Below are 15,537 nucleotides of genomic sequence, written 5' to 3' on the forward strand. Positions count from 1 at the left end.
ATCACCAAGAAGATGATTACATCTACTTTCAAAGTTATTTTCAAGAAAGGTGTTCCTTTAGGATAACGTGTATAATTATTTATTGACTAAACAGTCAACTGAAGTAAAAAGCAGCTCCCACAGTAAAGACCAGGGGCGTCATGTATGAAAGGAGCCTACACATAGAAATGTTGCGCAAGAACGTTTCCATATTCAAATCGCGATGTATAAAACCTAAACTTGCCGTAAAGCCACTCACATTTCCATGGTACTTCATACCCTGTCGTACGCAAGTTCTCCGCTCGGTTTCGCAGACTGGCGGCATCCAGATTCAAAGCAATGCTACTGTTCCTGTGTAGTTATCCTTTCTTTTCCTGACGCAGCTTTATAAATACACTGAAATTAAGCACATATTTTTTATTAGTTTAATGTATCTGATTGTAATTAACCTGTAACAATATAATGGTCCATGGAATGGTCAAACTATTCTAAATACCATAGCTGCTTTAGCGTTGTTACTCTTACTGCACCTTCTTCTTCTTTCAGCTTCTCCCGTTAGGGGTTGCCACAGCGGATCATCTTTTTCCATATTACTCACACTGCACCACTCGGAGAAGCTGATCGGAAAGAGAATTATCGGTATACAGCATCAAGCACACGCTGCCTCAGCCATGCTTCACATTTGAACTGCTTCTCATATGACAAACGCTTCAAACCTTTACTGTATGGACCTCGCGGTTCAGAAACAGTTTCATCCCAAGAACTCTAAACACAATCAATCAGTCCATCAAGTGCTCCTTGTAGAACTGTTTGTACTTATAAGTACAATCACCTTACTGTAAACTTGCAGTACAGTTATAATATTGCACAACCTGAGCCACTTTATAAAGAATGTATTTACATATGATGACGATATCATTTTTAAGATGAAATGCAGTAAAATATGCTTATATTATACAAATAAAACTTCAACTTCATTTAAATAATCTATATTGTTGATAATTAAAGGACACAGTGTTGCTACGCTAGCAAGGATCTGGCGCTCCGCTCACGATTGTTCCTACATACCTCACACTCTATGCTTCACTGGGACTGGCATGAAGGATAGAATAATTAAACATGTACTACGAAGATATTCCAATGTTCCTTAAAAGTTTTGAAGAATCTGCGTTATAAGCTTACAGATGGCTTAACGTCCATTACAGAACTGATTGTGTGGTGATCGGTTACTTGGAGAAAGAAAAGGAAGGTCAGGAATTGGAGGTTAGTACGTTTGAAAGAGACAGTACTGCAGGGGCGGCCTTAGGCATGTGCAAACTGTGCACCTGCACAGGGCCGCCAAATCCCAGGGTCCGCCACACCAATATATATTGAATATAAAACAGAAAGAGAAAATAACGACACAGCTAAAAACGCAGTGGCTAATTTCGACAAAAGTTAAATGCTTGTGTCAAGAGCACGAGGCGGCTATGCAGTGTCCGCAACGGACGTGGCCATCCACCGTGCATAAGATACCATATTGACATTCGCGGGCGAAGGAGCCACTGATTCTTCCTCTGCCCAGGGCCTCCACAAGCCTAGAGCCGCCCCTGAGTACTGCTGCAATAAATTATTTCATCGAAGGTCGCACACAATCATTACGCCGTGAAACTCATGTTTAATAACGTGCTTTAACTCCCACCATCATGAAAATGATATCACGTATACATCTCAGTATTTTAGCTATTCAGAGAGCTGTAATATCATGAATGTAATGGATTCTGTGTCCTGTCGGAGGAAGAGAGCCGGTTTAAGAAGCAAGAAGTGATTCACACACACAGATCACATAAAAGATCAAGTACAAAACAAAGCATTTAACGTGCTACTTTACTTACAATGTGATTTGAGAAACTAATTAAACGATTTTAAGATGAAGTTTATGATGTTCTACTTTAATGACAAAATAAGCTATGTGATTAAAGTGGAAATTTCGAGATTGAAGTTGACATTTTGTGCTTTTTCCCACAACTCGGCTTTTCACGGTGACTTTGATATGTGACAACTTCTTTTTTATGTCGGGCACTGTAAGACTTTGTGAACTTGAGCTTTCGAGTTTCTCCGACATGCTATGTCACTCGATCAACTTCCTTTTGTTGATTATACCACTGTTTAAACCAACAAATAGTACGTTTTTCCTTTGCCTCCACTTGATATTCGCTGAAATTCTTCCATTTTCCCTCTTGCTTTTCCCATTGTCTTTTCACAGAACGCTGAGCTTAAGGGCTATTTATATTGATTTGCATATTCAAAGAGGCGTAATTCTGGGAGGAGTTGGGGCAGGACAGCAGGCGCGTGCATGAGCGTTAGTTTTCACGCTGATCGGGATTTATGTAGCGGAAGAACGTGCAAGTTGACGAACGCACAGATTCCTGCATCTGGATTTTTCTGTGCATAAGCACATTTTGGCTTTTGTGCTTACGTCATGTGTGAGTTCTACACACAGCATTATGCATGAGGCCCCAGGAATGAAAAACTGCTAAACAGAATTCTGCAATTGGTGTTTATGCGTTCATTTGTTTAGGTTGAAAATTCTGTTGTCTCAGCCACATCTGATGTATTTCCTCTTTAAAGTTCTTGTCAGTTAAGAATCTGCCTTAAGGCCATGTCACATTATGAAACTTTTCTGGCTATTTTCAGTCGTAGACTTCATTTACATAATCTTACCGGTTGTAGGTATTTGCGCTGCACTCCTGTGACTAACAGTTGCATTGTCTGACATACCCATTAACTCACTCCAACTAGTCTAGTCCGCAACTCGTCTTGAAAAAACTAAACAGGTTTGAATTTGTCTTAAGTCGTAAGGGCGAGCTTGTGTATATGTGAGCTGAGAATCTGTGAGTACTTGTCCAGAAATACGGCACATATAATGCAGCAGCATGGAAACATGGGTGTTTTGGACCGCACAAACAAAGAGAGGCTCGTCAGTCTGATGTCTTGTGTTTTATGTATCCTGACAAAGTGGAAACAAGGGAAAAACAGAGGCAACATTGAGGCTGAAGACACTGTAGCTACAAAGTCTTTGTTCAGCACTGGCTCCATCAGGCAGCACATTGTTAGCTGTCAGAAAAACAAGCAAGCATGTGCTTCTTTGGAAGTGTGAAACTGTGCTGTAAAGTCATCAAACCATTGCTTAATTTGACATGCCCAAGCTTCTAGTAATGTAATTTGACATGCTCTGCCAACAAGATCAGCTACAACAGTCGTCAGGGTTGACATCTCTTCTGACTAGAATTTGTACAATGTGACACTGAATTTTCCTGTAGACCGTAGGTTAAGGAGTAGGCTTTAGATGACTTACTGGCAGGTTCCCCAGTAATCTACCAGCTCAGTTTATCTTTGGACAAAGTCCTAAAACCACCTGTCCTCAACCAGACCAGACAAGAAATTATAAAAACTGTTAAGGTGTTAGGTTTTATAGCTACCTGCCTACATTATGTGGAATGCAACTCGGGAGAGATCATTTATTTTCACTTCACAACATACTTGTGAGGCCTCATCTGGAATGTTGCACCAAGTTTTGATATGCATATTAATAAAATGATTTCAGAAGCTTCTGAGAAAACCTACTGGAGAGATCTGTGAGAAATGAGATGAAGGAGTTCAGTCTCAAATGGAGAATAGAAATCAATTATATAATATAGAAGAGTAATTAAGGTGAGTGTTGGCGGCTACTTTACAGTTTATTCCTTAATAAGAATAGTGTGGCACAAAGATGGCAGCTGGATAAATGTATTTTTTGCAAAAATGGTGAGAGATTTTTTTCAAACAGAGAACTCTACATCCATAAAATTCATTTCCAGGTGGTGCCATTGAAAGAAGTGACTCAGGGAACTTCATATATCAACTCAGTGGTGATTTGGAAACATTAGGTGAATAGGAAATAGTGAGTTGCCGTTGCCAAGTCCTGTTTTTCTTTAGAAGTGATCACCGTCTGCTACACAGTCCATTAAAAATTAGCAACTATAGGACATTCCCATGAGCTGTGAGAGTGGTGTGCTAAAACATCAATGGAGTAGAACTGAAACAGTACCAGACGTGACATTGATCCAATAGACTGTGTGCAACTTTTAGGAACAGTAAAATGTGGTATAAATCTTTAGTAGTTTGCTCTATTTTTGTCCTCAGTTTCTTACTCATACAGTGGGAGAAATAATTGTTTGATCCCATGCTGAATTTGTAAGTTTACTCACTTAAAAAGAAAGGAATAGTCTCTAATTTTTGTGGTAGTTTCATTTGAATGGAGAGAGACAGAATATCAACCAAAAATCCAGAAAAAACACTTCACTCTGTTATAAAAAAAAATCCTGGGAGGGAGACGAGACGTGATCTTCTCAGAAGACAATTTGATGTCTGAGCGAGAGACACTTTAACATCACGCAAACACCATTTGTTGTCCCGCGAGAGACAAGACAGTGAGACCACATTTAAAACAAGGTCATGGACATGTAACCAAGCAGTTGTTGGAATGCTTTTGGCAGACAAACTTCATGTGCTCCCAGCTCTTAAAACAACGACAAGCGTCAAGCATAACACACAGCTTGCCAGCAGCAGGAAGCCAGCAGATGATCTAACTGTTTCTCCTTAGCGTGCGTTCAGCCCGAAGCCCGTATCCCCTCCCCGCCCCATCACAATGTGAGCAGCAGAGACGCGAAGTTGCAAAAGGACAGGCTTTGAAATGATCGACCTGCAGCACGACAAAAAGAACACGCAGCTCGCTAGCAGCAGCAGAAAGATAGCAGATGATCTGACTACATCTCCTTAGTGTGCACTCAGCCCCACCGCCCCCCTCACAATGCGGGCCGCGTTATACGTCCTGTGAGAAAGAGATTTAACAACATCCGGGGCCGGAAATAAAGGACAAGTATTGTTTTTACAAAAGTTTTAAAGTAAAAGTGAAAATAATGCATATGTAACAATCTCTTTTAAATTGTATATTCGGTAAACCAAACCCAGGGGTGGGCAAGCAGGGGGCGGAGCCCCCTAGTTACATGTCATTGATAGAAATGAGGGTTTGATCCCCTGTAATATAATATAAATATATAAAATGACCATCAATCTGTCTGGTGCTCCATGTAAGATCTTGCCTCATGAGGTGAGGATGATCATGAGAAAGGTGAGGGATCAGCCCAAAACTACACGGGAGGAACATGTTAATGATCTGAAGGCAGTTGGGACCACAGTCACAAAGAACACAACACTACTGGTAACACACTAGAGCGTAATGGATTGAAATCTTGCAGTGTCCACAAGGTCCCCCTGCTCAAGAAGGCACATGTACAGGCCTGGATGTTCACTGGCAAACGCAAGACATGTAGTTTTGGGCTGACTGGTCAGTCATCTACAGTTATGACAAAATCAATTGTTTTATCTTTTACATTAATTAAAAAATAAATTTTATGAGTCAAAGTTCCACTTTGGCCAAATAATTATAAGACCCCGTTTGTGATGTTGAATTAACATACTAACCTGATGACGTCATGGGCACAGTGCAGTTTTGCAGTGATATACACTGTGTAGGGCAGCTACAAGAAATATCAAACCTCAGAATTATATTGCTTGTTGGGTTTTTGATGATAATGGAATGTTTCTGTACAACTGCAGTTTTACTAAAGCAGCCAAAATGCGGACAATGTAGGCCAGCAATTTGTTTAGGCTGTAAAAAGAAGCTTATAAAGAAGAGTTCTCCCATTGAATATTGTGACGTGTCCATAATGTTGAGGGGCTGCTTCCGGTATTCGGGGTCTTGAACATGTTAAGAGATCGTGATATTGGAGGGTTTCTAGGGCATTTACAGCATAATGTGCTACTCAGTTTCAGAAAACTAAGCATAGGTTGAATGTTTTGGGACCTCCAGCAAGACAACAACCCAGAACACACAGTCCAGAATCGCCAGAAACAGTTAAAAGGGGCAAACTAGATTGTGTTAAACTGGCCAGTGAGTCCTGATCTCAATCTGATTAAAATTCTTCTGAAAGACTTGAAATCTGCTATTGGTAAAAGGAATCCTCCAAACTTTCAAAAGCTACAACAAATTTTAGTTATAGTGTGGAAGAAGATGCCTGCAGAGAGGTGCTGGGGGCTTCTTGGTTGTTGAAGAGACATCTGGATGCTGTCATCCTAGGTAAATTTTGTGCAGCCATACATTAATGAAGGATACCTTTAATACTGTATGGGCCTTATTTTAATTTCTTTTTGCAGGAAAAAAACACTACATGAAAGCTGAGTAGACATTTTTTGCTGTATAACTTTGGGGAATCATTTTGAAATATTCCGATCATCTAAGTTAAGCACATCTCCAGTTTATGAAGATGCATGACATCTGCCTAAAATGCAAGAGTGCCAATAATACGGACCACGACTGTGGTCCTGCCTCCTGCTAGTTCCAGGTGAAAGTGGCAAACCAGACTTGTTGACTTTTGATAGTTGCTAGTCTCTCCCCAGTGTTGTTGAGACACTTCAATAGAATATCCTCTTAAAAATCCTGTGACCGACAGCTAAGAATAAATGCTAACATTTAGTAACTAGATAGCTGGGTTAATGCTAATTCAAGATGTAAACTCGGCCCATAAAGAGCATGCTGGGAGTTTTGTTTTCCCTGTCCTTTTTCGTCAGTATGAGTCACGTGAATAAAAGCCGCAAAGCCACGTGTTTTTTGTGAAACAATATGTAAAGCATTTAGGAACACCGTGGTGTACATTTGATTGTAGCCCAGTATTTCCATTCTGCTCGTGTGTGCTCTCGTATCGGCACAGATCGCTGCAGTGGCCTTCGCTTGGTAGCCTTAGTGTTGTCTGTGCTGATGTTTCATGCTGACCTTTCATTTACTCCTTAATTTCTTTTTTTCAGGGTGCACTTTGAACACCTCAGGAAAGTTCCTGTCCTTGTCCTTGATGTTAACGATGACATTCAAAACAATCGAGACTACAAAATGCAAATTATTACTCAGGTAAAAACAAAAAAAAAATCCTTGTCTTTGATCCACAAAAGTGCAGACTTCCTACTTTCCCAGCCCAGGTTGTGATCCAGTTCAAGAGGTTTGCTGGCATACTATGTGAAAATGATCATTTATGGTCTCCACCTTTCTGCTCGTTTGCTCATAGTTACTGGCCCGGTTTTTTTATTTATTTTTTTTTTTAATAATCCAGTGAGATTTCTAATTTTTTTTTTTACTTTTTTAGGTGAAGAATTATATTTCCTCTCTCTGGGCATCATGATATAACATGTGTCTCTGCATGACAAGCTGGATACTTGACCACAGTTGCTGTGGACTTTAGTGGTTCTCATGTTGAGAAGGACAGAGCTTTTTTTGCTGCTTGGCTGGAGCAAATTGGGAATGCATCCCAAATAGGGATGTGTTTAAAAAGGGGGGATTGTGCTAATGACCAAATCAGATTTAGGGGGTCTGATTGTCTCTACTCACTTAATGCCCAATAGAGCAGGACTAGACGCGAGTGTAACAGTGTCCCAGCTCCTTCCCCTACACTTTCTGGTGATGTGCCATTATTGTCGGAGCTGATCTTGCCTGTCCTCAGAAGACGTTATTTTCAGATGCCATCTCTATCAGGGTATATGTGTGTTTTTTTTTTGTTTTTGGTGTCTACTCACTTCTTTCTTTTGCAAATAATTAACAGTTTACATAGCACATGACATTTATAGCCTCCCGTTTATTCCATTAGAAAAAAAATATGATGGGACAGGATGGTCCACAGTGGCAGCTTCTCCAAAGATAATTTTACCTAACTTATTTCACTTACTTGCTTAATTTATTTAACTTTACTTAGCATCATTCTTTTATGCTGTTTTGTGTAATTTTTTTTATTTAAGTTTTTATACAAACCTAGCAAAATTGAATTCACAAAAAGCTAATATTCAGATTTTACCAAATCCAGCACCACTGTTTTGGATTTGTATGGGTTTGTGATCAGTGTAATTTGCACTTAAATGTGTTGATGCTTTGTTTTGTGTCTTTTAATGCGTTCAAATGTCTTTTTTTACAATTAAAGAAATTTCTCTATTTAATATGGTCCAGGCTTTCCACCTTTTTGAAGCTTATCCATTCCTGAAAACTTACATTTAATTACTGTTAATTTAAATAGGGAAATGTCACAATGCTTACCACTAGACCACCACTGGCACCCCTCGATCAACATCTCAGGCATTTCACAATCCCCACACTTCGTTCTTCTTCAGTTTGTGCAGAACCTGCAGTTGTACACTGAACACACCTCTCCAGGTTAAACTTAACACTTGACCTGGACTGGACATTAATCGTTAACAGTGCCGGGGAGCTCTGGCCTCACTCAGACTTCTGTTTTGTGAAGTCCATAATTACAACTCCTTATTCTGCTCTATCAAGCGGTGTAGATTTTATGATCCTCGCAAATCCTCTTACAGCAGTTTTTGGAGCCGACACAAGCTTGGTGATAAACTGCACTAAATTGTAAGCATGTCATCTAATTCTACTCATTTGAAGGAATCTTAATGCACCCTCCATTACGTCATATGAAAATGATGTGAAACTGGACAAAATGATTTTTTTCTGTGGAACTTTGCAGAACTTATTTAGAGTTTGGCAAGGATTCACTACTGTTATTGTGAAGTGAGTCTCCTGAACTCCTGTTGTGTTTCTTAATAATACGAGGTCGTGGAACACAGTGGGCCGGTTTTTATTACTAATTACTTCTCTTTTCTGGGTGTTTTAGTGTGGAAATCTTACTGTTTTTGTGTACAATGAGACCGATTGAACAGACTTTAAATTTTCTAATTTTGTCTTAATGAAATGTTCTGTCATATTATATAACTTGTTCTGTGGAACAAATAAAACTTTAATAAAAAAACATTTTATTCTTCGAGACAATTTCTGAACGCTCGCATGACGCGTTCGGCCATTTCAAGGGTAATAATGGCGATTTTGTGGCAAATAGCATCCTTGAGGGCTTCGAAGTTTTGAGGTCAGTGTGTATACCTTTGACTTGGGATAGCCCCACAAGAAGAAATTGTACGGAGCGAGATCAGGCAAATGTTAGGGCCACCCGACCTCTCCGCACAGGGAGATCAGCTTCCCCGGAAACATCTCCCGCAAAACGTGCATGGATCTCCACGCCATATCAGCTGTTGCTCCATCCCGTTGAAACCAGACATCCACCACATCCATTTCTTGCAGTTGGGGCTGCAAAAACTTCTCTAGCATTTCAACGTAACGTTCTGAAGTGATGTTGACCGTTGCTCCTCCTCCTCAAAAAAACAAGGGCCTACATTGCCAAATTGTGGAAGGGTTGGTTTCAGCCCAGTAGCAGAAGTTTTGCTTATTTACGCAACCATTCAAATGAAAATGTACCTCGTTGCTGCAGATGGCGATGGCATCTCGACGAATGGTTTGCAGAATGTTCACACACAACTCTCTACGCCTCTCCCATTCTTTCTCAGTGAATTCCTGCACTACCATCATTTTGTATGGATGGAACTTAAGGTCCTCATGCAGAATCCTCCTCAAAGACATATTGGAAATGCAGAAGCAGGTTTTGCCAGACTGCAAAATTGTTGCCCTTACAGCTTGAATGTTTTCAGTCCGAGGCTGGCCTGGAGATTTTCTGTTCAATGTTGTACCTGTCTGGCTAAATTTAGCCACCCACTGAAGAATTGTTTTCCGATTTGGGACGTCACTGTTGGGAGGAATGCTGAAGTGCGTTTGGAAGGTGTGTTGCGTAGCGATAATGGATTTGTTGTTTTTGAAGAACGCTTTGACAGTGAAAGCACAGTGCACAGCGAACCAAGGGATGTTGCTGACTGAAAACTACAAGGGATCGCCTGTCAGAGGACCCACTCGGCTGCCTCTACCTCGCGTAATGACCTTGAGAAATGTGGTACTTCATTTCTCTGTACTTTGCATTTACATCAGCCTTTGAAACAAACCCTAGTACATTTTCTCTTCATTAGATGCACTTTTTAGTAAAGCTTTTTACATTCTGTTATTTGAACTTTCCAGCTAAATACCATCATTTTTTTGGAGCTGTGAAGATCAGATAATTAGAGAAGACATGTGAGTAATGAACGTGACAAGATGAACGCAGCATCAGCTGTAAGAATGAGCGAGATTGTGGTTGGCCGTCACTCACATTCAACCCCTGTCTCGCAATGCCCACCCACTCCTCCGCAGGCTACAGTCAGTTGTATTTCAGAAGCTAGCTGCACATGTTTGAAAATTGCCACAAACGTTTGCCTTGCTTGTCGTTCCTAAGATGAAGAATCCCAAACTCTGTAAAGGCCTTTTCCTGCACCCTGAAATCCGCTGAATTGAGTCCAGGCCACTTCACCAACACTGACGGGCTCTGGTTGCAGGGAAATCCACTTAGACATGGAGAGAACATAGCAAGATTCTGATGATAAATTTAAAATATGTCAGTTTTCATGAAATCTAAAACTCTTTGTAAAGATTATGAACAGAGTTTTTACACAAAGTTGTCCATATCTACTTCTACTATGAACACAACTGTCCCTCAGAGCACTCTGATTGGTCAGTATGGCTAAAGATGAAGTGCGAGGGTGAGACACACAATTAAGGGTCAAGGCATAGGAGGCACGGTGAGAGACGCCTTCAGAGACGGAAAGCGTAAAAGCAGGCTGGAGACGAGCAAGACGTCTCGAAATGACAGGGGATCGTGCTAGAGAGACGGAGCGCCGGTCAAGAGAGGTTCAGGGCGCTGAAGAAACTGAAGAAGTGTACTGAAGGTGTGCGTAGGACAAGAGCTGTCATGATGTTTGTCTGTTACTTGTTCTCGACAGCTGATGTGGCTAGTGTAACATACCCTGAAATTTACAAGCCTGGTCACCTCATTTCAGTTCTTACAATTTCTACAGTGAGTGTGGAAAAAAATCCAATTCAAAATATTTACATTTTGTTGCTTTGCAGCCCGAAACGAAGACCTTTACTCAATTCAACCATCCAATCTGCGCTTGAACAGTTCAGTTAAGAAGGGTGGGCAAATAGTGTGGAGAAGAATCTCAACAGACTCCCGGCTGGAATCAAAGCAAAAGGGGCTTCCACAAAGTACTGACACGGGGGCTGCTCCTTTAACTGTCTCAGTGATTCGGTTTGTTTTTATATTTTTTATTTGTTTCTGAACTGTTGCTATCATATCTTTCACTTGGCTGTTATAAGTTGCATTGAATAGACAGAGCTGGAGAAATATCTTCAGTTCAGGCTGCGAATATTTTGAAGGGGAGCTGATTAGTTTTCATACCCACTGTACAGTATATGCGAGTTTTATTTGACATGTGAGATTTGGTGAATGGGAAATGGTTGTATTTGTTAAGCAAACTGATGATTGGAATCATGAAGGGAATGAGTAGAGGGGACCAGCTGTAACTTTAAAAGAAATGCTGCAACAAGAGCATGTGGACAGAGCTGGAGACACGTTGAGGGCAGATGGGGCACAAATGTTAGAAAGTGGAGGAGTTGGAGCAGCTGGTTGTACTGGAACTGGAGGTAAACCCTCAGACATCAGACCTTTTATGAGAAAGAACTGGGAGTCGTTGTGGACTGGACACTATCAACTGGCAGACAGTAATATAGTTACTACGGGTTATATAGCGCCCTGAAGTGTGGAGTGCAAGTCACAGGAGGTTCTGCTCAACCTTTATAATCCACTGGTGAGGCCTCATCTGGAGTACTGTGTGCAGTTTTGGTCTCCAGGCTACAAAAAGGACATAGCAGCACTAGAAAAGGTCCAGAGAAGAGCGAATAGGCTGATTCCAGGTCTACAGGGGTTGAATTATGAGGAAAGATTAAAAGAGCTGAGCCTTTACAGTTTAAACAAAAGAAGATTAAGAGGTGACATGATTGAAGTGTTTAAAATTATGAAGGGAATCAGTACAGTGGATCGAGACTGATATTTTAAAATGAGTTCATCAAGAACATGTGGACACAGTTGGAAACTTGTTAAAGGTAAATTTCACACACATATTAGGACGTTTTTCTGCTCACAGAGAACCATAGACACTTGGAATAAGTTACCAAGTAGTGTGGTAGACAGGAGGACTTTAGGGACTTTCAGAACTCGACTTGATGTTATTTTAGATCAGGGGTCCTCAGTCACAGTCCTGGAGGGCCTCAGCGGCTGCAGGTTTTCCTTCCGACTATTACCCTAATTAAAACTCAGTCCTGCTGGTAATGAAACTTGCCATTTAACCGTTTGGACTGTTAGCGCTTTCATTCATCCAAGAGAAATGTTAATTACGCTGTGGAGTTTCCTTCTCCATCCGTGTGTTTTGTGGACCAGAGCAGATTTAAAGTTAACCCTCCTTCCAATCCCCCTCTACTGTATTTATTTATTTCTCAACACAGATACTGCATGGTGCTCATGTTAGCTGTAGAGCTGCAGGTTTACTGGTTTTCTTCATTTCATTATTAGCTAAAGTGTGGTTAAGAAACTGGTAACCATTAAAACTTCAATGCAGCTGCTAAAAACAAAAATAGGCAACTAAGGGTTCTGAATTGTAGCAGGCAGGATAACTAAAGTGAAGCCCAAAACCGTGTCGCTTTAGTAGCAAATCAGTGGGTTCTAATTAAGAAAGTGACACCCAGCAGCCACTGCGGACCTCCAGGCCTCTGCCTAAAATGTGTTTGTGATGAATGAGAGCGCTAACAAGGCACCGAGTTAAATCTCAAGTTTCGTTGTCGGCACAGACCGAGTTTTAATTAGGAAACTGCTTGGAATAAAAACCCTGCAGCCACTGCGGCCCTCCAGGACCAGGACTGCGGACCCCTGCTCTAGACGAGCTTGATGGGCTCACTGGCCTGTTCTCATCATAAATGTGGCTGTCAGACTTTGGGTTTTGGTCTCCTCTGTTTGAGTGGCTTGGGGTCCTGAGGCAGAGCTTCATGGACTGCTGTGTTTATTTCGATTTTCTTTTTTTGATATTTGAGATATCGTGGATTTCATTTAGTTAAGCGGAACTGCTCCAGACAATGCTTACAGCACAAATCACACGAAGAAGAAATCTGTGGAAAGTAAAAACCCCAAAGTAACAGTTGGAGTTTTGATCAGCCCACTAAACATACAAATGTATTCTTCATGACACTGGAGGGGTCCTCGTGAATTTGAATAAATCCACAAATCCAGGTTTGACCACAAGCACAGATGTCGTCTTTGCACCACCATTTTGCTTTTGATCGTCCATCGCCAATTTCACTTTGCTTAGACTTGTGCATTTTTGGTATTTAACAACTTGCCAGTTTGCCTTCTACTGTATTTATCAAGTGTGTTCCTTCGTTCTCCACTTCATCTTTTTTTGCTTTAGTATTGTGTTGAGTTTTCATTTTTGAATGTCTAAGTTTTGAAGGCATTTTGAACTTTGCTTATTTTACGTCGGCCCCATCACCTTGGTGTCCTCTTGGGTTGGTTGTGGTCTCCGTAATTCTCTGGCTGTAGTCACTGAACTGCTTTGACTAGAGAGAAAAGTGCGATAAAAATGTAAAGAGTTATTAATATTGAATAATAAGAAGAATAACGTTGCCTGCTACCCACAAGAAAATCCTGGAAAAAGCAGGGGGATGGAAAACTTGTAACCATACGTGTCCCATGGGACCGAGCTAAAGAACTAGTGGTCTGTAGAGTACTAGTCATTCTGGAGGAATACTGCCCTGTACATGATGCATATCATTTATTTATTTATTTATTTTACAGAAATATCCATACTCCATACTTAATGCCTCATTGGCAGGGGCCCATGTGAAGTGTGGCCTGCTGTTCGGCTCTGCCCGACTGAGGGGGTCCAACTCCTAAGCCAGGCATCTGAAACTCGCCCTATGGAAGAGGCTGTGGCTGTAGGTTTTCAGTTACATTTTAGTAATTAAACGGCTTGTTCCTGCTCTTTGTCTGCCATGTCAGATACTTTACACAACAGCTTGTGGACCCAAAGACATCCCAGTACGGCCCAAAATAAATTATCAGTAAGCAGCCATTGATGTAGCAGAAGTAACTGAATTTGCTGTTCATTCATTCATTCATTCATTCACTTCCATTACATCCTCCCTGATGAGAGCTGTGCTGTTAATGGCCTGACCATCAGAATTCACACGAAACTCACAGACACACGAGAACCACAAACTCCACCATCAATGGGTCTCTCACTCAAATGGGGGACTCTGGAATAGTCAGCAGTATTCTATCTATCTATCTATCTATCTATCTATCTATCTATCTATCTATCTATCTATCTATCTATCTATCTATCTATCTATCTATCTATCTATCTATCTATCTATCTATCTATCTATCTATCTATCTATCTATCTATCTATCTATCTATCTATCTATCTATCTATCACAGAGCTCACGTCACACGTGCCTGACCTTGTGCAGCAATCTACCAACACAAAGCTCCAAAATGGTGCTGCCTATGAAAATCAGACAATCGAAATCCCCAATATAAAAATTAACAATGCGTACTTAAACTAAGTAAGTGCAAATGCCAAGTTACACCGGGCAATGAGGATTTTGCCACCTGTGCATTTCTGTGTGTATCTTACGAGGTTTGGCTGACTGATCTTTAAGTCTTCCGATCGCCTACTGCTTTTTAGTAAAATTGTGATTTCCTCTGCTTTGTATACACGTAACAGTACAGCAGGTACAACTGGAATGTGTGGTGGTCTTAAGCAGCGGCTCTGCTATTAAGAATGCGGTTTAGTAGACCAAGTCCTGCGAATGGGACAGGCGGGCTTAGAGTCCCCTTTCAATAACAAGACTTGGTCACTTCAGTACAGAGAAGTGCAGCACACAAACCATTTGCCGACCCTACTAAGATATTTTGGCCCCCTCTTTAACCAGTGCATTATAAAGGTTGAGCAGAACCTCCTGTGACTTGTACTCAGCACATCAGGGTGCTATATAACCTGACATTCTGTTAGCTGTCTTAATGGCTTCTGAACACTGTGGAGAAGTTGATAGCGTAGAGTCCACTATGACCCCTAAATCCTTCTCTCAAAGGGTCTGATCGGTTAATCAAATGTCTTGTCTGAGGGTGTAACTCGAGGCTCATGATAACACAACAGCACAATAAAATTCACACTTTCAGGTCTGACTGACATACAATGTTCAGGATGGGGCTGAACATCAGAAAAACTTGATAAGAGCAGACCATTCAGGCCAACACCATCGCTCTCCACCTAGAACCTCCACAATGAAATCAAGCTGAGTTTTAAAAGTCTCCCTAAAGTCCTCGTGTCTACCCCACTACTTGGTAGCTTATTCCAAGTGTCTCTGATTCTCTGAGTAAAGAATAACTTTCTAATGTTTGTGTCAAGTTTACTCATGACAAGTCTCCTACTGTATCCGTGTGTTTTTGATGAACTCATTTGAAAGTCGCCGTGTCTCGATCCACTGGACTAACTCCTCTCATCATTTTAAACACTTCCACCACGTCTCTTCAATCAGGTCTGACCAACATGTGATGTTCAGGATGGGACTGAACATCAGAAACACCTTTGACGAGAGCAGGCCACTGAGCCGACTGGAGTGT

At 41.1% G+C, this 15,537-nt stretch overlaps 1 protein-coding gene across 1 annotated transcript in view; it reads left to right on the plus strand.

Moving 5' to 3' along the window:
• LOC120538872 (deoxycytidine kinase 2-like) overlaps window positions 1-8,857 on the plus strand; it is a 30,933-nt gene extending 22,076 nt beyond the window's left edge. Inside the window, exons 6-7 of the mRNA XM_039768444.1 lie at window positions 6,865-6,964; window positions 7,197-8,857. Of these exons, the coding sequence (XP_039624378.1) occupies window positions 6,865-6,964; window positions 7,197-7,232 (136 nt within the window). The 3' untranslated portion in view covers window positions 7,233-8,857. The remainder of the gene's footprint in view (window positions 1-6,864; window positions 6,965-7,196) is intronic.
• Window positions 8,858-15,537: the final 6,680 nt, after the last annotated feature.

This window comes from Polypterus senegalus, chromosome 11 (assembly GCF_016835505.1).
Source record: "Polypterus senegalus isolate Bchr_013 chromosome 11, ASM1683550v1, whole genome shotgun sequence".
Lineage (NCBI taxonomy): Eukaryota > Metazoa > Chordata > Cladistia > Polypteriformes > Polypteridae > Polypterus > Polypterus senegalus.